Below are 15,183 nucleotides of genomic sequence, written 5' to 3'. Positions count from 1 at the left end.
TGGCAACCCCTACCTGCAAAAATCTTGTGACATCGGCAATGACATTCCTAAAGACATATTCCTCCTTCTGGCAGTCAAACCAGCCCAGTTTGGTGATTCGGGCAAAGAGTTGGATGAGTGCTTGCGTTACAAAGCTTGCTAGTTTTGGTCTGGTCGCCAAGTAATTCAACACATAGTTTCCTAAGGCCAAAAAAAGAAAGTGAAAATAAATTAAATTAAGCACCATACATGCAAACCATTGCGGCTTTATCATCCAATTTAATGAAAGACTGGGGAACAAAAAAAAACTGCAGTTGCTGGAAAGTGAAACAAAAACAGAACATTTTAACTCTTCGCCAGGTCAAGGAACATCCATAGGAACATAACAGAGACAATATTTCAGATTAAAGACCCTTCACCAGAACTGACAAGTGCAAAATTAACATGGTAGAGGGCGGCCACGCAGCAGTAGAGTTGCTGCCTCACAGCGCCAGGTTCAATCCCGATGACAGGTGCTGTCTATACGGAGTTTGCACGTTCTCCCCGTGACCGCGTGGGTTTTCTCCGAAATCTTCAGTTTCCTCCCACACTCCAAAGACGTACAGGTTTGTAGGTTAATTGGCTTGGTGTAAATTGTCCATAGTGTGTGTAGGATAGTGTTAATGTGCGGGGATCGCTGGTCGGTGCGGACTTGGTGGGCCGAAGGGCCTGTTTCTGAGCTGTATCACTAAACTAAACAGAAGCATTTAGAGTACAGACCAAAGTCGTCAAGTAGCAGCTATAAAAGCTGGTAATTAAAAACAGTAGAGATTAAAAAAGGAAAATAATTCAAACAGGGAGGTACAGCCACAACAGTGGAGGATGGTTATCTGAAATTGTTTATTATGTTCTTAAGGTCGCCACAGGCCCAGATGGAAGATGAGAGGCTGGCTGCTCCGAGATAACTTTAAACATAACTGGAACAATGTAGGAGGTGCGGGGTAGAGAGGTCAAAGGGAGACAGGAACTAGAGCGACAGGAAACTCAGGGTCGCATGTGTGAAATGAACAGAGGTATCAGGATAAACACTCAGTCAACCTGCGTTAGGTTTGTCCATTATAGAGACTGTATTCTGAATTTCATAAACAATGCATTAAAAAGTGAATTGCTACCTAATTTGCAATCTACCAGACAGTCCCTCTGTTCTCTCCACCCCTCCTTCTCTCTCTCTCCAAATTAAAGCACATACTTGTTATCTCAATGTTTTGATAAAGGGTCCTTGGAATGAACCATTGACTGTATTTCCCCCATGATGCTGCCTGCAGCATTTAGTATTGTCGTGGAAGTACAAACTTCACAGCTTGTCCCAACCTGAGGATGTCCCAAATCACCTTACAGCCATTGAAGTAGTTTTTTCTTCACTTTATTGTATGTGTACCATTGAAATATGGAAGACAATATCGACGTAATTAAATGCCATGAGCACAATTCTTGGCCAACAATAAAAACAGACACTAAATCTTGAATAGGCATCATAGAGAACTCTACAAAGAAAACCGAAGGGGGTCTCAATTTAATGTATCACCTAAACAATGAGAATACTGATACAGAAGTTTTGCAATGGAACTTCAAACTGGATTATTGCACTGTTTCGGACCAAAACTAAACAAAAAATACTGCTGACAAAACCATTGAATAATATTTTATTTGAAGTGAATGGCATTACAATACAGGCTGGTGAACTCCAAACATTTATCAGCACATGGATGATGATATTGTGCTATCACGTAGACATGTTTGATAGGACGACAGAACTGGCATTGCAACATTGCAAGGTGTGGAGTTATCAGGCATGACAAGAATAATGTGAAAGGGGTGGCACTGTAAATTGATCAAGGTGCCCATTATACCAGAGGGAGGGCATCCTGGAAGGTTCTCAAGGAGGCCATATAGGTAGAGTTGAGGGACAAGATGGAAGCCATCATGGCACTAGGGTTAAACTGCAGGTCTTATAACAGTCAGCAGGAGAAAGAGCGGATATATGTGGATAGATCACATAAATACAAGAATAATAGAACATAGTAATTTCACATTCACAACTTTCACAATTTTAACTGAGAGTCATAGTTGAAAAGCTAGAGAGGGTGAAATTCTTACTTCAGGCCTAACTTGATCATGAGGCGTGAAATGTATGGCCAGCAAGTCCGAGGAATCTTGGATGTCAAATGATAGAAACATAGAAAATAGGTGCAGGAGTAGGCCATTCGGCCCTTTGAGCCTGCACCGCCATTCAATATGATCATGGCTGATCATCCAACTCAGTATCCTGTACCTGCCTTCTCTCCATACCCCCTGATCCCTTTAGCCGCAAGTGCCACATCTGGATATCAAGATTTGGATGAACAAAATAAAAAGCAAATAGAAAAAATGAAGTCACAATTTTTACTTACGTATGTCTGTACGGTGTTCTAAAGGCAAAGGGTTATTTGTTCTCGAGACAAGCTTTGTAAGGCAGGTTGCTGCCAGCAACTGTGAATACGATGACTGGAAAACAACGAGGGGAAGATTTCGGAAATATATATATATTTTTTAAAAGAACCATTTCTTAGAACTTTTCATTATTGCCAATGAACCAGCAATGTATGAAATACTGCAGGCTATTTTTGTAAAAGACTAGAAAAATGCTGGAAAACCTTTTCCAGCCCCCACCCCCACCTACAATCAGCCAGAGGAAGGGTCTCGACCCAAAATGTCACCTATCTATGTTCTCCTGAGAAGTTCTCCATATCAATGCCAACCAAGAAAGGTGATAAAACAAAGTTTTTTTTTAATGAAGGTTGAGTGAACGATCATTTCACAACAAAATACGTTATTTTGTACACAACAGACTAGGCCATTCGGCCCTTGGAGCCAGCACCGCATTCACTGTGATCATGGCTGATCATCCACAATCAGTACCCCGTTTCTGCCTTCTCCCCATATCCCCTGACTCTGTTATCTTTAAGAGCTCTATCTAACTCTCTCTTGAAAGCATCTAAAGAATTGGCCTTCTGAGGCAGGGAATTCCACAGATTCACAACCCTCTGTGTGAAAATGATTTTCCTCATCTCCATTCTAAATGGTTTACCCCTTATTCTTAAACTGTGGCCCCTGGTTCTGGACTCCCACAACATCTGGAACTAATTCAACTATCTACAATATACTATTATACTACATACTATTTAAACTATCTACAAACTGCAAGAATATGTAGTCAAGCCTCAATGATACTTACACTTCCTCTCTCTAGGAGTAGTTGGCATTTACTCAGGCAGTCCGGGCTGTTGGTGAATTCAACCAGGGCCTTCTCCGCCTGTAGTCGCGTAGATGTGTCAGTGGTTTCATACAGCTGTTTACAAAGTATCTCAAGCTGGGCTAAACTCTGCAACAATAAATATGATGGTTACTAAAGGACAATGTAAACTGTAACCAGGATTAGGCTAACGTAAATTAAACGATTTATATGAAGTGTGGAGGATATGAAGTGTCTGAAGAAGGGTCTCGACCCGAAACGTCATCCATTCCTTCTATCCAGAGATGCTGCCTGTCCCGCTGAGTTATTCAAGGATTTTGTATCTATCTTCGATATATGAAATGTGCTAGGAATGCTAAGATAATGAATGAATAAGTTTATTGGCCAAGTATATTCACATACAAGGAATTTGCCTTGGTGCTCTGCCCGCAAGTGACAACATGACATACAGTGACAGTTAGGAATGACACAAAAAACATTAAACATTAATAATAAAACAGTATTGATTAAACATGTGAATTAAATAAAATAGCAGAGCAAAAGGAGGCTACATATTTTTGGTTATTGAGTAGAGCTACTACTCGTGGAAAAAAGCACGAGTATGTGTGGCTGTGGCAGCTTTGACAGTCCGGAGTAGCCTTCCAGAGGGAAGTGATTCAAAGAGTTTGCGGCTAGGGTGCTGGATTGCTGGACATAAATGTGTTGGATAACATAATCAGAAAAGAGCTTGTATTTTCTGTGCCAGCAGTAATTTGCTCCGCGGATACAAAATAAATTGTGGAAGAGTTGTGGTGTGCATTAATGACTTCCAATTATCTCCACTTTATTAAATCGCAGGTAAGAGCAACACAAAGGCATGAAAGTATCTGAGCCACCTCGTGGTCAGGAATTTGCCTAAATACTGGTAACCGTTACCATTCTTCATCCTTAGAGCTATCGGCCGACAACTGAGACCAAAGACAACTCATGTAGGAAGGAACTACAGACGCTGGTTTACAACGAAGATAGACACAAAATACTGCAGTAACTCGATGGGACAGGCAGCATCTCTGCAAATAAATTCTAGTTGAGACCCTTCTTCAGACTGTGAGCCAGGGGAGAGAAAAAATACAGATACAGGACACATCAGACGATTATCAATTGTTGGCTGTGGGGAAGATGACAACAAGGCATACAAACAGTGAAATTAATAAGGAGGACAGTGAAACTAGTCGAAGAACTAGGGTGGGGAGGGAAAGACAGAGGGAAAGCAAGGCTTACTTGAAGTTAGAGAAATCAATATTAATTCTGCTGGAGTGTAAGCTGCCCAAGCAAAATATAAGGTGTTGTTCCTCCAATTTGTGCTGGGCCTCACTCTGACAGTGGAGGAGGCCCAGGACAGAAAGGTCATTGTGGGAATAGGAGGGGGAGTTAAAGTGTGTAGTGAACGAGAGATCGCGTAGGCCCAGTACAGCACTGATACGTTTTTGGAGGGTGTGTATGGTGCTGAAAAAAAAAACAAGTTCTGCAGTTGGAAGTTCAGATGAAATAATAAACAAATATCCTAAATGGACAGATAATTGCAACAATCATTCCTTCAGCTCTGAAGAAGTTAACACATTTGCGTGGCAAAATGTAGTCCCCTCTCAGCAAACGCTGCTGTATACAGATGGGCTGATTGAACAGTTTATGCTTCTACGTCTGCCTAAACATGGCAAAAATGGAATTTACTGATTGCCAATTGCTTTGGAACATCGAGTGAAAATTTTGTTGCAAGTTTTTTTTTGTTTTGGTGCTGTAGACATTACTGGCAAGACGACATTTAGTTCCCATCCCTAATTGCCCACCTTAGCATGAGACATGCACGATTCAAACATGAGGTTGTGAGATTTGGTGCAAGGCAAGCCTGTATTAAGATTTCAGTGTGCACTGCCTACAGTTGTTGTCTGCAGCATAAGGCAATGAGATTTCAGTGCTCTCTGCATGTCTATAATGAGATTGTTGCATGCTCTGTAGGAGTTAATGACATTTCAGTTTCAGAATGCACTCTTGTGGTGCCATAGGATCAATCTCCAACAGTGATCTGCTGAATCATGATGCCACTGTTACGTTACATTAGCTTGCTGAGAGAGCTGATGTTTACACGTGGGACAAACAATTTAGGTCATGATCAATATAAGACCAATTGAGGAAAGGTTGCCGGCTCTCAGATGACATAGTCTAACAATATTGTTGTAAACTTCTCTTTGCAAATCCATTTTTTTCGATTAAATCTGTATTTTATCTGAGTAATAGACATGCTTGCGCATTCATTGGGAGCTTAGTACCAATTTTAAAGTACAGTTATATCCAACAATAGGTAAAATTCCACTTGAATAAAAGCATTGAATTTTGCTGTAAGACTGAATTTTGTTCGTTAACTTTCCCCAAATTGCAAAACAAATGGGTGTGGTGGCCCTGTGACCAGATACTGGAACAGATAAATTCATAGAGTCATAAGAGCACGGGACATCCCCTTTTGCCCAAGTCGTCCATACCGACCAAGATGCCCCATCTAAACAAGCCATTTGTCTGCATTTGGCCCATTTCCCTCTCAACCTTTCCAATCTATGTACCCGTCTAAAGATCTGCTAAATGTTGTTATTGTACCTGACTCAACCCCTTTCTCTGGCAGCTCGTTCCATATAATCACTGCCCTCTTGGTGAAAAAGTTGCCTCTTAGGTTCCTATTAAATCTTTCCCCTCTCACCATAAACCTGAGCCCTCTAGGAGTCAAAAGTGTTTTAAGTAAGTAAGTAAGTAAGTTTATTGGCCAAGTATTCACATACAAGGAATTTGCCTTGGTGCTCCGCCCACAAGTAACAACATGACATACAGTGACAGTTACGAATGACACAGAAAACACTAAACATTAATGATAATATAACATTAATGATAAAACACCATTGATCAAGCATGTGAACCAACAAAATACCAGATCAAAGGGAGGCTACAGATTTTTGGCTGTTGAGTAGAGCAACTAATCGTGGATAAAAACTGTTTTTATGTCTGGCTGTGGCAGCTTTGACAATCCAGAGTCGCCTTCCAGAGGGAAGTGATTCAAAGAGTTTGTGGCCAGGGTGAGAGGGGTCAGAGATGATCTTGCCCGCTCGCTTCCTGGCCCTTGCAGTGTACAGTTCATCAATGGAGGGAAGTTTGCAGCCAATAACCTTCTCTGCTGAGGAGGTGATTGCCAAATGTTCCAAACAGAACAATGAAATCCTTATTTGCAGCAGCACACCAGATATGCAAATATAATGCCCAGCAAACACGAAATAAACAACAAGAAAGTTCTTCATATAAAAAACAAACAATAGTGCAAAGATGAAAGCAATGGTCCCCAGGTGAATGCAGTCTGGAGCTTTGTTGGAGGTTGTGGTATTTAATAGCCTGATGGTTATTGGGAAGAAGCTGCTCGTGAACCTGGACATTACAGTTTTCAGGCTCCTGCACCTTCTTCCCGATCGACTAAAAGCATGGCCAGGGTGACATGAGTCCCTGATGATGCCGGCTGCGTTTTTGAGGCAGCGCCTCCCGTAGATCCCTTTGACGGTGGGGAGTTTAGTGTTCTCCATTCTTCTTTGTTGAATTGCCAAACCAGGACTCGGTGCAACCAGACAATATGCTCACTACCATTCATTCATAGAAGTTCAAGACAGTACCCATCCACTCCTCAATCTTCCAAGAAGGCAGAGGTGTTGATGGGGTTTCTTTACAATTGCATCAATGTGCTGGGTCCAGGACAGATCTTCACGCCCAGGAATACGAGGCTTTTGACTCTCTCCACCAAAGTCCCGTCGATGTAGATCCTCGGCCTTCCGCTTCTAAAGTCAACAATTAGCTCCTTGGTTTTACCGACATGGAGAGCAAGGTTGATGTTCTGGCACCATTCATTCAGTCGATCGATCTCCCTCCTATACTGACTCGTGATCATCCATAATTCGTCCAACAACTGTGATTCCCCAACTTTTGGTAAAAGACTGTGCATTCACCCTGTCTATTACCCTCATACCCTATCCTAGCCTTCCCAACGCCTCCCTATAGCTCTAGCCCTCCAGTCCTATCAACATCCACATAAATCTTCTCTGCACTCTTTCCAACTTAGTGATAACCTTCCTAGAGCAGGGTGGCGATACTGACGTAGATCTTCTGTTGAATTAAAATACATTTGGAAAGATACATGCATAGGAAAAGTTGAGGAAGATGGGCCAAATGCAGGTAGGTGGGACTGGTAGATGGGCATCTTGGTCGGCACAGGTAAGCTTTGGTTGAGTGGCCTATTTCTGTGTTGTATAGGGCGGCATGGTGACGCAGCAGTAGAGTTGCTGCCTTACAGCGCCAGAGACCTGGGTTCGATCCTGACTACTGGTGCTGTCTGTACAGAGTTTGTACATTCTCCCCGTGACCTGCGTGAGTTTTGCCTGGGTGCTCAGGTTTCCTCCCACACTCCAAAGATGCACAGGATTGTAGGTTAATTAGTTTAGTAGAATCGTAAAAATTGACCCTAGTGTGTGTAGGATAGCGTTAATGTGCGGGGATCATTGGTCGGCGCGGACTCGGTGGGCCGAAGGGCCTGTTTCGCACTGTATCTTTAAACTAAACTAAACACATTTGGGAAGCCTGCTATTAATCATAATTTATTGAAAAGAAATAAGACCTGGAAATGGAGACAGAAAAATAAGGGTCTCGACCCGAAACGTCACCCATTCCTTCTCTCCAGAGATGCTGCCTGGCCCGCTCAGTTACTCGAGCTTTTTGTGTCTTTCTTCAATATAATTCACTTCATTATTTTTGCAGTAACTTCCATTCCTTGGATCCAACAGTCTGGAACTTTTATAGAGCAGCACATGTGCATTCAATTTAACCTCAGGCTCCAACAACTGCACGGAGTCAGTTTCTGTCGTCTGCATGGTGAAGCCATAGATTAACACCTTCCCATAGACAAACTATTTTTTAATAATAATAATAATAATAAATTTCATTGTAGAGCACGTTTAAAATCAACTCACATTGACCTTCACATCAGTGCAGGTATTAATTTGATACATACAACAGTAGACAGATCTAACAATACATACATAAGCTGTTTACAGCACCCCCTCAGAGGGGCTCAAAAATGCAAGGGAGTAGAAATAGGTTCTGAGTCGTGTCTTAAAGGAGTCGATGGTGGGATCATGGAGCGGGATGCTATTTCAGTTTAGGTGTCGCAACCGCAAAAGCGCGGTCACCCCTGAGCTTAAACCTAGACCGCGGGATAGTCAGTAGCCCCAAGTTGGCCGACCTGAGGGACCTCGAGGTAGAATGGTTGGTTAGAAGATTTTTGATATTTGGGGGGGGGGGACACAAGCCCGTTAGGGGCTTTGTAAACGAATACGGGGAGCTTGAAATTGATTCTATAACGTACTGGGAGCCAGTGGAGAGAGGCCAGGATCGGGGTGATGTGGTCCCTTTTACGGGTACCCGTCAGAAGTCTTGCTGCGGCGTTTTGGACCAATTGCAGACGGGACAGGGATGATTGGCTGATGCCAGTGTATAGGAAGTTGCAGTAGTCAAGGCGGGAAAAGATGAATGTGTGGATGATTTTTTCAAGGTCGTCGAATTTGCGGAACTATTTGATTTTAGCGTTTGTACGAAGCTGGAAGAAACCAGATTTTACCACAGAGTTGACTTGCTTGCCAAACTTTAATGTGGAGTGAAATATCACGCCAAGGTTTTTGACGTGCGGTTTGACTAAGGAGGTTAGGCTTCCAAGGCTGCCTGTTATCGTTTTGATGGGGTCGGAGGATTTTGATCAAATCTTTGCTCTCCATTGATGTTTACAATACCCTGGCCGCTAAGATTATAATTTTCTGGTTGAAAGAAAAATTTGACTTGAGAATTAAGGGACAGAAGTTTAGGGGTAACATGAGGGGGAACTTCTTTACTCAGAGAGTGGCAGCTGTGTGGAATGAGCTTCCAGTGAAGGTGGTGGAGGCAGGTTCGATTTTATCATTTAAAAATAAATTGGATAGTTATATGGATGGGAAAGGAATGGGGGGTTTTGGTCCGAGTGCAGGTAGATGTGACTAGGGGAGAGTAAGTGTTCGGCACGGACTAGAAGGGCCGAGATGGCCTGTTTCCGTGCTGTAATTGTTATATGGTTATATGGTTTAAAAAAAAAGTGGAAAAAGAAAGGATTTCAATGTTGAGAAAACACATGGATTCTTCTTTCTGGTTACATAGATGATTTGAGAAGAGAAGTCAATGAGACTGAGCATTCCTGCCCCTCGTTGTAAACCAGCATGTACCGTTCCTTGTTTCTACCTCCTGGATTCTATTTTGATGGATTAAAGCAATTATGAGGCTCCAGAGCGTCGTATATTCTTAATTTTAACTATTTGGCAAAGTAATGCCCAGTTAATTATGTGGGAAGATAAAAACATTTTGCTTAAACACCTACGATTTTGATTGATCCCATCAACTGAGTCTTCTCAAACCATCTAAGCAATCGGAAAACAGTTCAATCCCATCATCACTTTGAAAATTCAACTACGTCCTGTGCAACCCGGCAATTTGCAAGTTCTTGGAATTCTTCCAATTGGTAACAGTCCAATTCTTGCAGTAGAACTTTTAAAAATCGTTCAAGTTAGAAATTCCTTTGGCCATTATCCATTGCAACTTTTGAATTCTAGACCAAAACTGAATAAATGTAGCATATCTTTGTTTAGTTTAAACATAAAACTCTCAATGTTGTGTAATTGATACACTAAGAAATCAATTTCTCAACAAGTACTTGTGCACGATTCATTCAACAGGTTCACTAAGTGAAAAGTTGCTAACGCCAAGGTCAATTGTTAAAGAGTAGAAACTGTACACAATTCGCTCCTCTTATTTATGGATATAATGCCACTGGAAGCATCCAAGAGATTAATTGGTGGATACAGACATTAGATTTATATTTTTGGAATTTAGAAGAATGAGAGGTTATCTTATTGAAATACAAAAGATCTTGAGGGCATGAGGGGCAGATGTCAAGACATATCCATTCGAAGGAGAATCTTGAATGAATGGCCACAGTTATAAGAAGAGGGGGTGGTCATTTAAAACCGAAGTAGATCATCTCTGGAATTCTCTACCATGAAGGGTTGCGGAATCTAGATTATTGGGAGTAGACACAAAATGCTGGAGTAACTCAGTGGGACGGGCAGCATCTCTGGAGAGAAGGAATGGGTGACGTTTCGGGTCGAGACCCTTCTTCAGACCTCCAACATTTTGTGTCTACCTTCGATTTAAACTAGCATCTGCAGTTCTTTCCTACACTACTAGATTTTATTGGGATATATATATGAGAATGTAAATATTTTGACGCATCAGGGAATTGAGGGCTACAGGGAACTGGAAGAGAATAGATGAAACCCATGGCAGGTCTGCCAAGACAACCGCAGACAGGTGTATGGGAACCCTGTGGCTTGCAGATGCCTCTAAGTACACACCATCAAGATATGGATTTATATTGCCAATCTTTCCTCACGGAGTCATAATTTTATGGCTTCTGGACTGAAGACTGCGTGACATCCTGACTCAGCCCAATATCAACCTGCGTCTCCTCATCACTCGGGGACACAAGGGACTGAAGATGCTGGAATCTTGAGCACAAACAGAGAATTGGTTTCAGTCGTCAGACTGAAGAATAGTCCCATTCCGAATTGCTAACCTTCCATGTCCTCCCGACAGATGCTTCCTGACCAGATGAGTTCCTCCAGCGTAGTCATTCAGCCCAACATGCCTGTACCAACTAAGATGCTCCATCTACGCCGGTCCAACCTGGTCTGCATTTGACCCATATCCCTCCTAACCTTGCTTATTGTTGAACCCGTCGAAATGTCTTTTGAATGTTGTTTAAGTACCTGCGTCAACTATGTCCTCTGGCATCTCATTCCATATCCTCTGTGTGAAAAACATGTTCTTAAGATATAGGAGCAGAATTAGGCCATTCGGCCCATCAAGTCAACTCTGCCATTCAATCATAGCCAATCTATCTTTCCCTCTCAACCCCATTCTCAATCTTTTGTCAATCTCCTCCTTAAAGATATCCATTGATGGCCTCCACAATCGTCTGTGGCAATGCATTCCACAGATTCATCACACTCTAACTAAAGAAACTCCTCCTCGTCTCCTTCCTAAAGGTACGTCCTTTTATTCTGAGGCTACGGCCTCTTGTCCTAGACTCTCCCACTAGTGGAACCATCCTCTCCACATTCACTCTATGCAGACATTTCACAATTCAGTAAGTTTCAATGAGGTTCCCCCTCATCCTTCTAAACTCCAGCGTGTACAGGGCCAGTGTTGTCAAACACTCATCACCTGTGGACACATCATTCCTGGGATAATTCTTGTGTCCCTCATGTTCCTATTAAATCTTTTCCTCTTACCTTAAACTTATGTCCCCTGGTTCTTCCGACTACTCTGGGTATTCACCCTATCTATCCCCCTCACGGTTTTATAAAAATCCATGAAATGACCCCATAGCCTCCTGCACCAAGGAATAAATTCAAAGCCTGACAAACCTCTCCTTGAAGCTCAGGCCCTTAAGTCCTGGCAACATCCTCGTAAAAGTTTGTTTTATGCTCATGATTCCAGCATCTGCAGTCTCTTGTGCATCATTTTTGTGTATATATGTCTTGCTACAGGTTTCTTTGTTTTAGCTCAAGATAGAGCATGGCAGATTTCCATCAATGGAAAAGATCAGGAGACTGCAGGAGGCTACCAACAGCATTTGCAACATTGCTTCAGTAATTCCTGCTAATGCAAATAACAATGTATGTAAAAGAGAATGCATTTTTAAAAATACATTCACCATTAAGCTTGATCAGCCGATGAGCATTTTTTTAAACAACCAGTTTTCTCAGATCTTGGGTTAAGGTCTAAGACGTGAACAAGCTGTGACTAATTCTGTCATAACCTTTACAAAGCTTGCTCCATCAATGCAAAGGTAACTAGATTATTTCAGTATGTTCCAATTAATCACTGTGGGAGTGAGATGGAGGCAGTCCAAATCACACCCGAAAACCTGTACGTTTTCAGCAAAATACCAAAAGTTTGAATGGCAACCTCTGAAAAATTTAAGCAGAAAAACAACTCACTAAAGAATTCAAACGACACGATGGCTTAATAGTTTTCTGGACCAGGAGGGGCGCCGATACCAGTGTTATGCGTTCCCTCTGCTGGGGTTAATTATGTACTAACCTGTTTCTCTGATTTCCATTAGTACCTCCTGCTGCCTGGCTGCTCCTGTACCTGATTGGAGGCTCCTGGCCCAAGCTGCATCACATGAGCCTGATGATGAAGCCTCAGCTTAAAAAGACCATGTGCACTGGCAGTCTCTCTCTCTCTGTCTCTCTCCCCCCCCCCCCCCCCCCCCCCACAGACTGGTGGCAGCAGTCTGGTGTTGGTTTAGTTTGTTTGATTGCATAGTGTTCTTTATGTAACTCTTCACTCTGTATTAACTTATTTTGCTTGGGAAGGATGGGACTGGCATTATTGTTTTCGTGGTTTTGTTTCAGGTTTATTTTCACACTGAGGCAGGTTTAGAGTCTCTGGTCCGACGACCCATTGAGTGGTCGGCCAGAGCACCCTTTATCTTTTGTTTGCTAGCCCATCCGACCCCTTTTTGTTTGTTTGATCCAGGTTTAGTTGTTTTTGTTAGTGAAAAATAAATAATTTTTCCATTTGAACCTGGATTTGTATTATGTTATTGGCCTTTGAGGTATTTGATTGTGGCGGCCGTAACAACCAGATTTAGAAATGGCAGCGTCACTCTAAGCCGTCAATCTTGTCGAAGTCCATCAAAATCCTCCTCATGTACATCTGAGGGTTATCATCTAAATTGCAAGAGTGACCCCGCAAGCCACCCAATCGACACCCTGCAAGTTACCAGTAAATTCTGCAAGGATTTCAGCAGAAACTTCTTTATGCACAGAGGAATGAGATTGTGCAATCTGGAAATATTGGGGATAATAATGAGAAACAGAAACATAGAAAATAGGTGCAGGAGTAGGCTATTCGGCCCTTTGAGCCAGCACTGCCATTCATGGCTGATCATCCAGAATCAGTTCCCCGTTCCTACTTTCTCCCCATATCCCTTGATTCCGTTAGCCCTCAGAGCTCTCTCTTGAATACATCCAGTGAATTGGCCTCCACTGCCTTCTGTGGCAGAGAATTCCACAGATTCACAACTGAATCAAAAGTTTTTCCTCCACTCTCTGGGTAAAAAAGATTTCCCTCAACTTTCTGGGTGAAAAAGTTTTTCCTCAGAGATACAGCAAGTGAAAGTTCGTCAAGTGCGAGCAAGGAAGGAAATGAAGAATATTATAGCAGCCTGAGGCCTAAACTAACACAGATCTGTGCGATGAATGGTCTCTTACTACGCTGAAGATTCAATGCGCCTTATTTTGAGGCACTTGTTCTGCAATTCTACCTATCAGGTCGGTGAATACCTGAATGCACCTGACTTGCTTAATTGCATCCCATACATGATATGATGCTTGCCCAGGGATCATCACCAAGAAAACAAACGAGGACTGAGCATCCTGCGCCAGTTTGGCAGGTGCCAACATTTTCCTTGAACTTTTAAATTTGTTCTCCAGAGCTAGGAAAGAATAAAGTTAACTCAGTCTATTAACAATGTGGACCCGAATTACTGCAACAAGTCTCTATCATGAAAAGCAGATAGGATGGTGGAACAGTATTCACTGAAATTCGAACAAAATACCAACAGACCCCATCTACAGAGGGAATTTGACATCCAATTATTACAAATCCTTGAGTAATTACAAAAAGACAGAATGCCATCTTGAAACACAAACAATGTCCTGGTTTCTCTCAGAAGTTGACCTGCCGAACAATGCAAAAAACTATTTCATTTTATACCCACCAAATTTGATGATGGGCTTTCAAATTTGATAAGATAGATATGTACCTGTATGAGAGGCATTGAATTGCTTTTAAAAAATATGGGAGATAAAAATATAGTATAATACTTAAGGCCATATCTTTGGCTCGTATTCTCTTTGTTTGTAAGGTTAAAAAAGACTGTCATGCTGATCGATCATCTTTAATACCTTCGAGTTGATAGATCAAAAACTGCATGTGCAGAAAGGAAGTGCAGATGCTGGATTAAATCAAATATAGACACAAAATACTGGAGCAACTCAGCGGGACAGGCAGGGTGGGTGACATTTTGAGTCGAAACCCTTTCTTCAGACTCCGAGTCTTTCTCTCCAAAGATGCTGCCTGTCCCGCTGAGTTACTCCGGCATTTTGTGTCTATTTTAGATTCAAGACCACAGTGCCTTGATATTTGCCACCAATCTGAGCCACGTTTAAACACCTCCACATGTTAGCCCCGTGGCTGAACTTCACACCCACAAGGATTTTTGAAAGAATTGTTACTAGATCTACTTATTCTCTTCACAACATTTACTTTAAATCAAGCCTTTTCAAAGGTCAATCAGTTTCTCTACACACCTCTGAGAAATCGTGAGGTACGAGTTTTGGCTCAGTCAGAAAAATGATGGACATTATCTCGATTTACAGTCCTGGAAATGCTGGAGCACTGCAATGTCTTTAGGGCAAGATCTAAATCTACAGCTCCATTTGGCCTCATGCGAGTAACGTATCCCATGGTGATATTCAGAGGCAAGGAAAGTAATTTCCCCATACATGGCCATATTTATCACTAAACCAACATCAACAAGCCAGATTATCTGGTCTTTTATCTCACTGTTGTTCAAACTCACAATGCGCAAAATAACTGACACATCACATAACAATATCTCAGAACTAGTTCATCAGCTAAAAGCCTATTGAAAAGGTTGGTCAGAGGAAAAGCCTCGACTATTTAATCTTCGGGTTTGTTCCACCATTCAATGAGACCAT

The 15,183-nt window shown here is 42.1% G+C and overlaps 1 protein-coding gene across 1 annotated transcript in view; it reads right to left on the bottom strand.

Annotated features, from left to right (window-relative positions):
- xpo7 (exportin 7) overlaps window positions 1-15,183 on the bottom strand; it is a 60,320-nt gene that overhangs the window by 40,976 nt on the left and 4,161 nt on the right. Inside the window, exons 2-4 of the mRNA XM_055662328.1 lie at window positions 3,233-3,379; window positions 2,409-2,502; window positions 14-180 (exon numbers count right to left, since the gene is read on the bottom strand). Of these exons, the coding sequence (XP_055518303.1) occupies window positions 14-180; window positions 2,409-2,502; window positions 3,233-3,379 (408 nt within the window). The remainder of the gene's footprint in view (window positions 1-13; window positions 181-2,408; window positions 2,503-3,232; window positions 3,380-15,183) is intronic.

Source organism: Leucoraja erinacea, chromosome 35 (assembly GCF_028641065.1).
Source record: "Leucoraja erinacea ecotype New England chromosome 35, Leri_hhj_1, whole genome shotgun sequence".
NCBI lineage: Eukaryota > Metazoa > Chordata > Chondrichthyes > Rajiformes > Rajidae > Leucoraja > Leucoraja erinaceus.
Note: the sequence above shows the minus strand (reverse complement) of the source record. Positions and strands in the feature narration are given on the sequence as shown.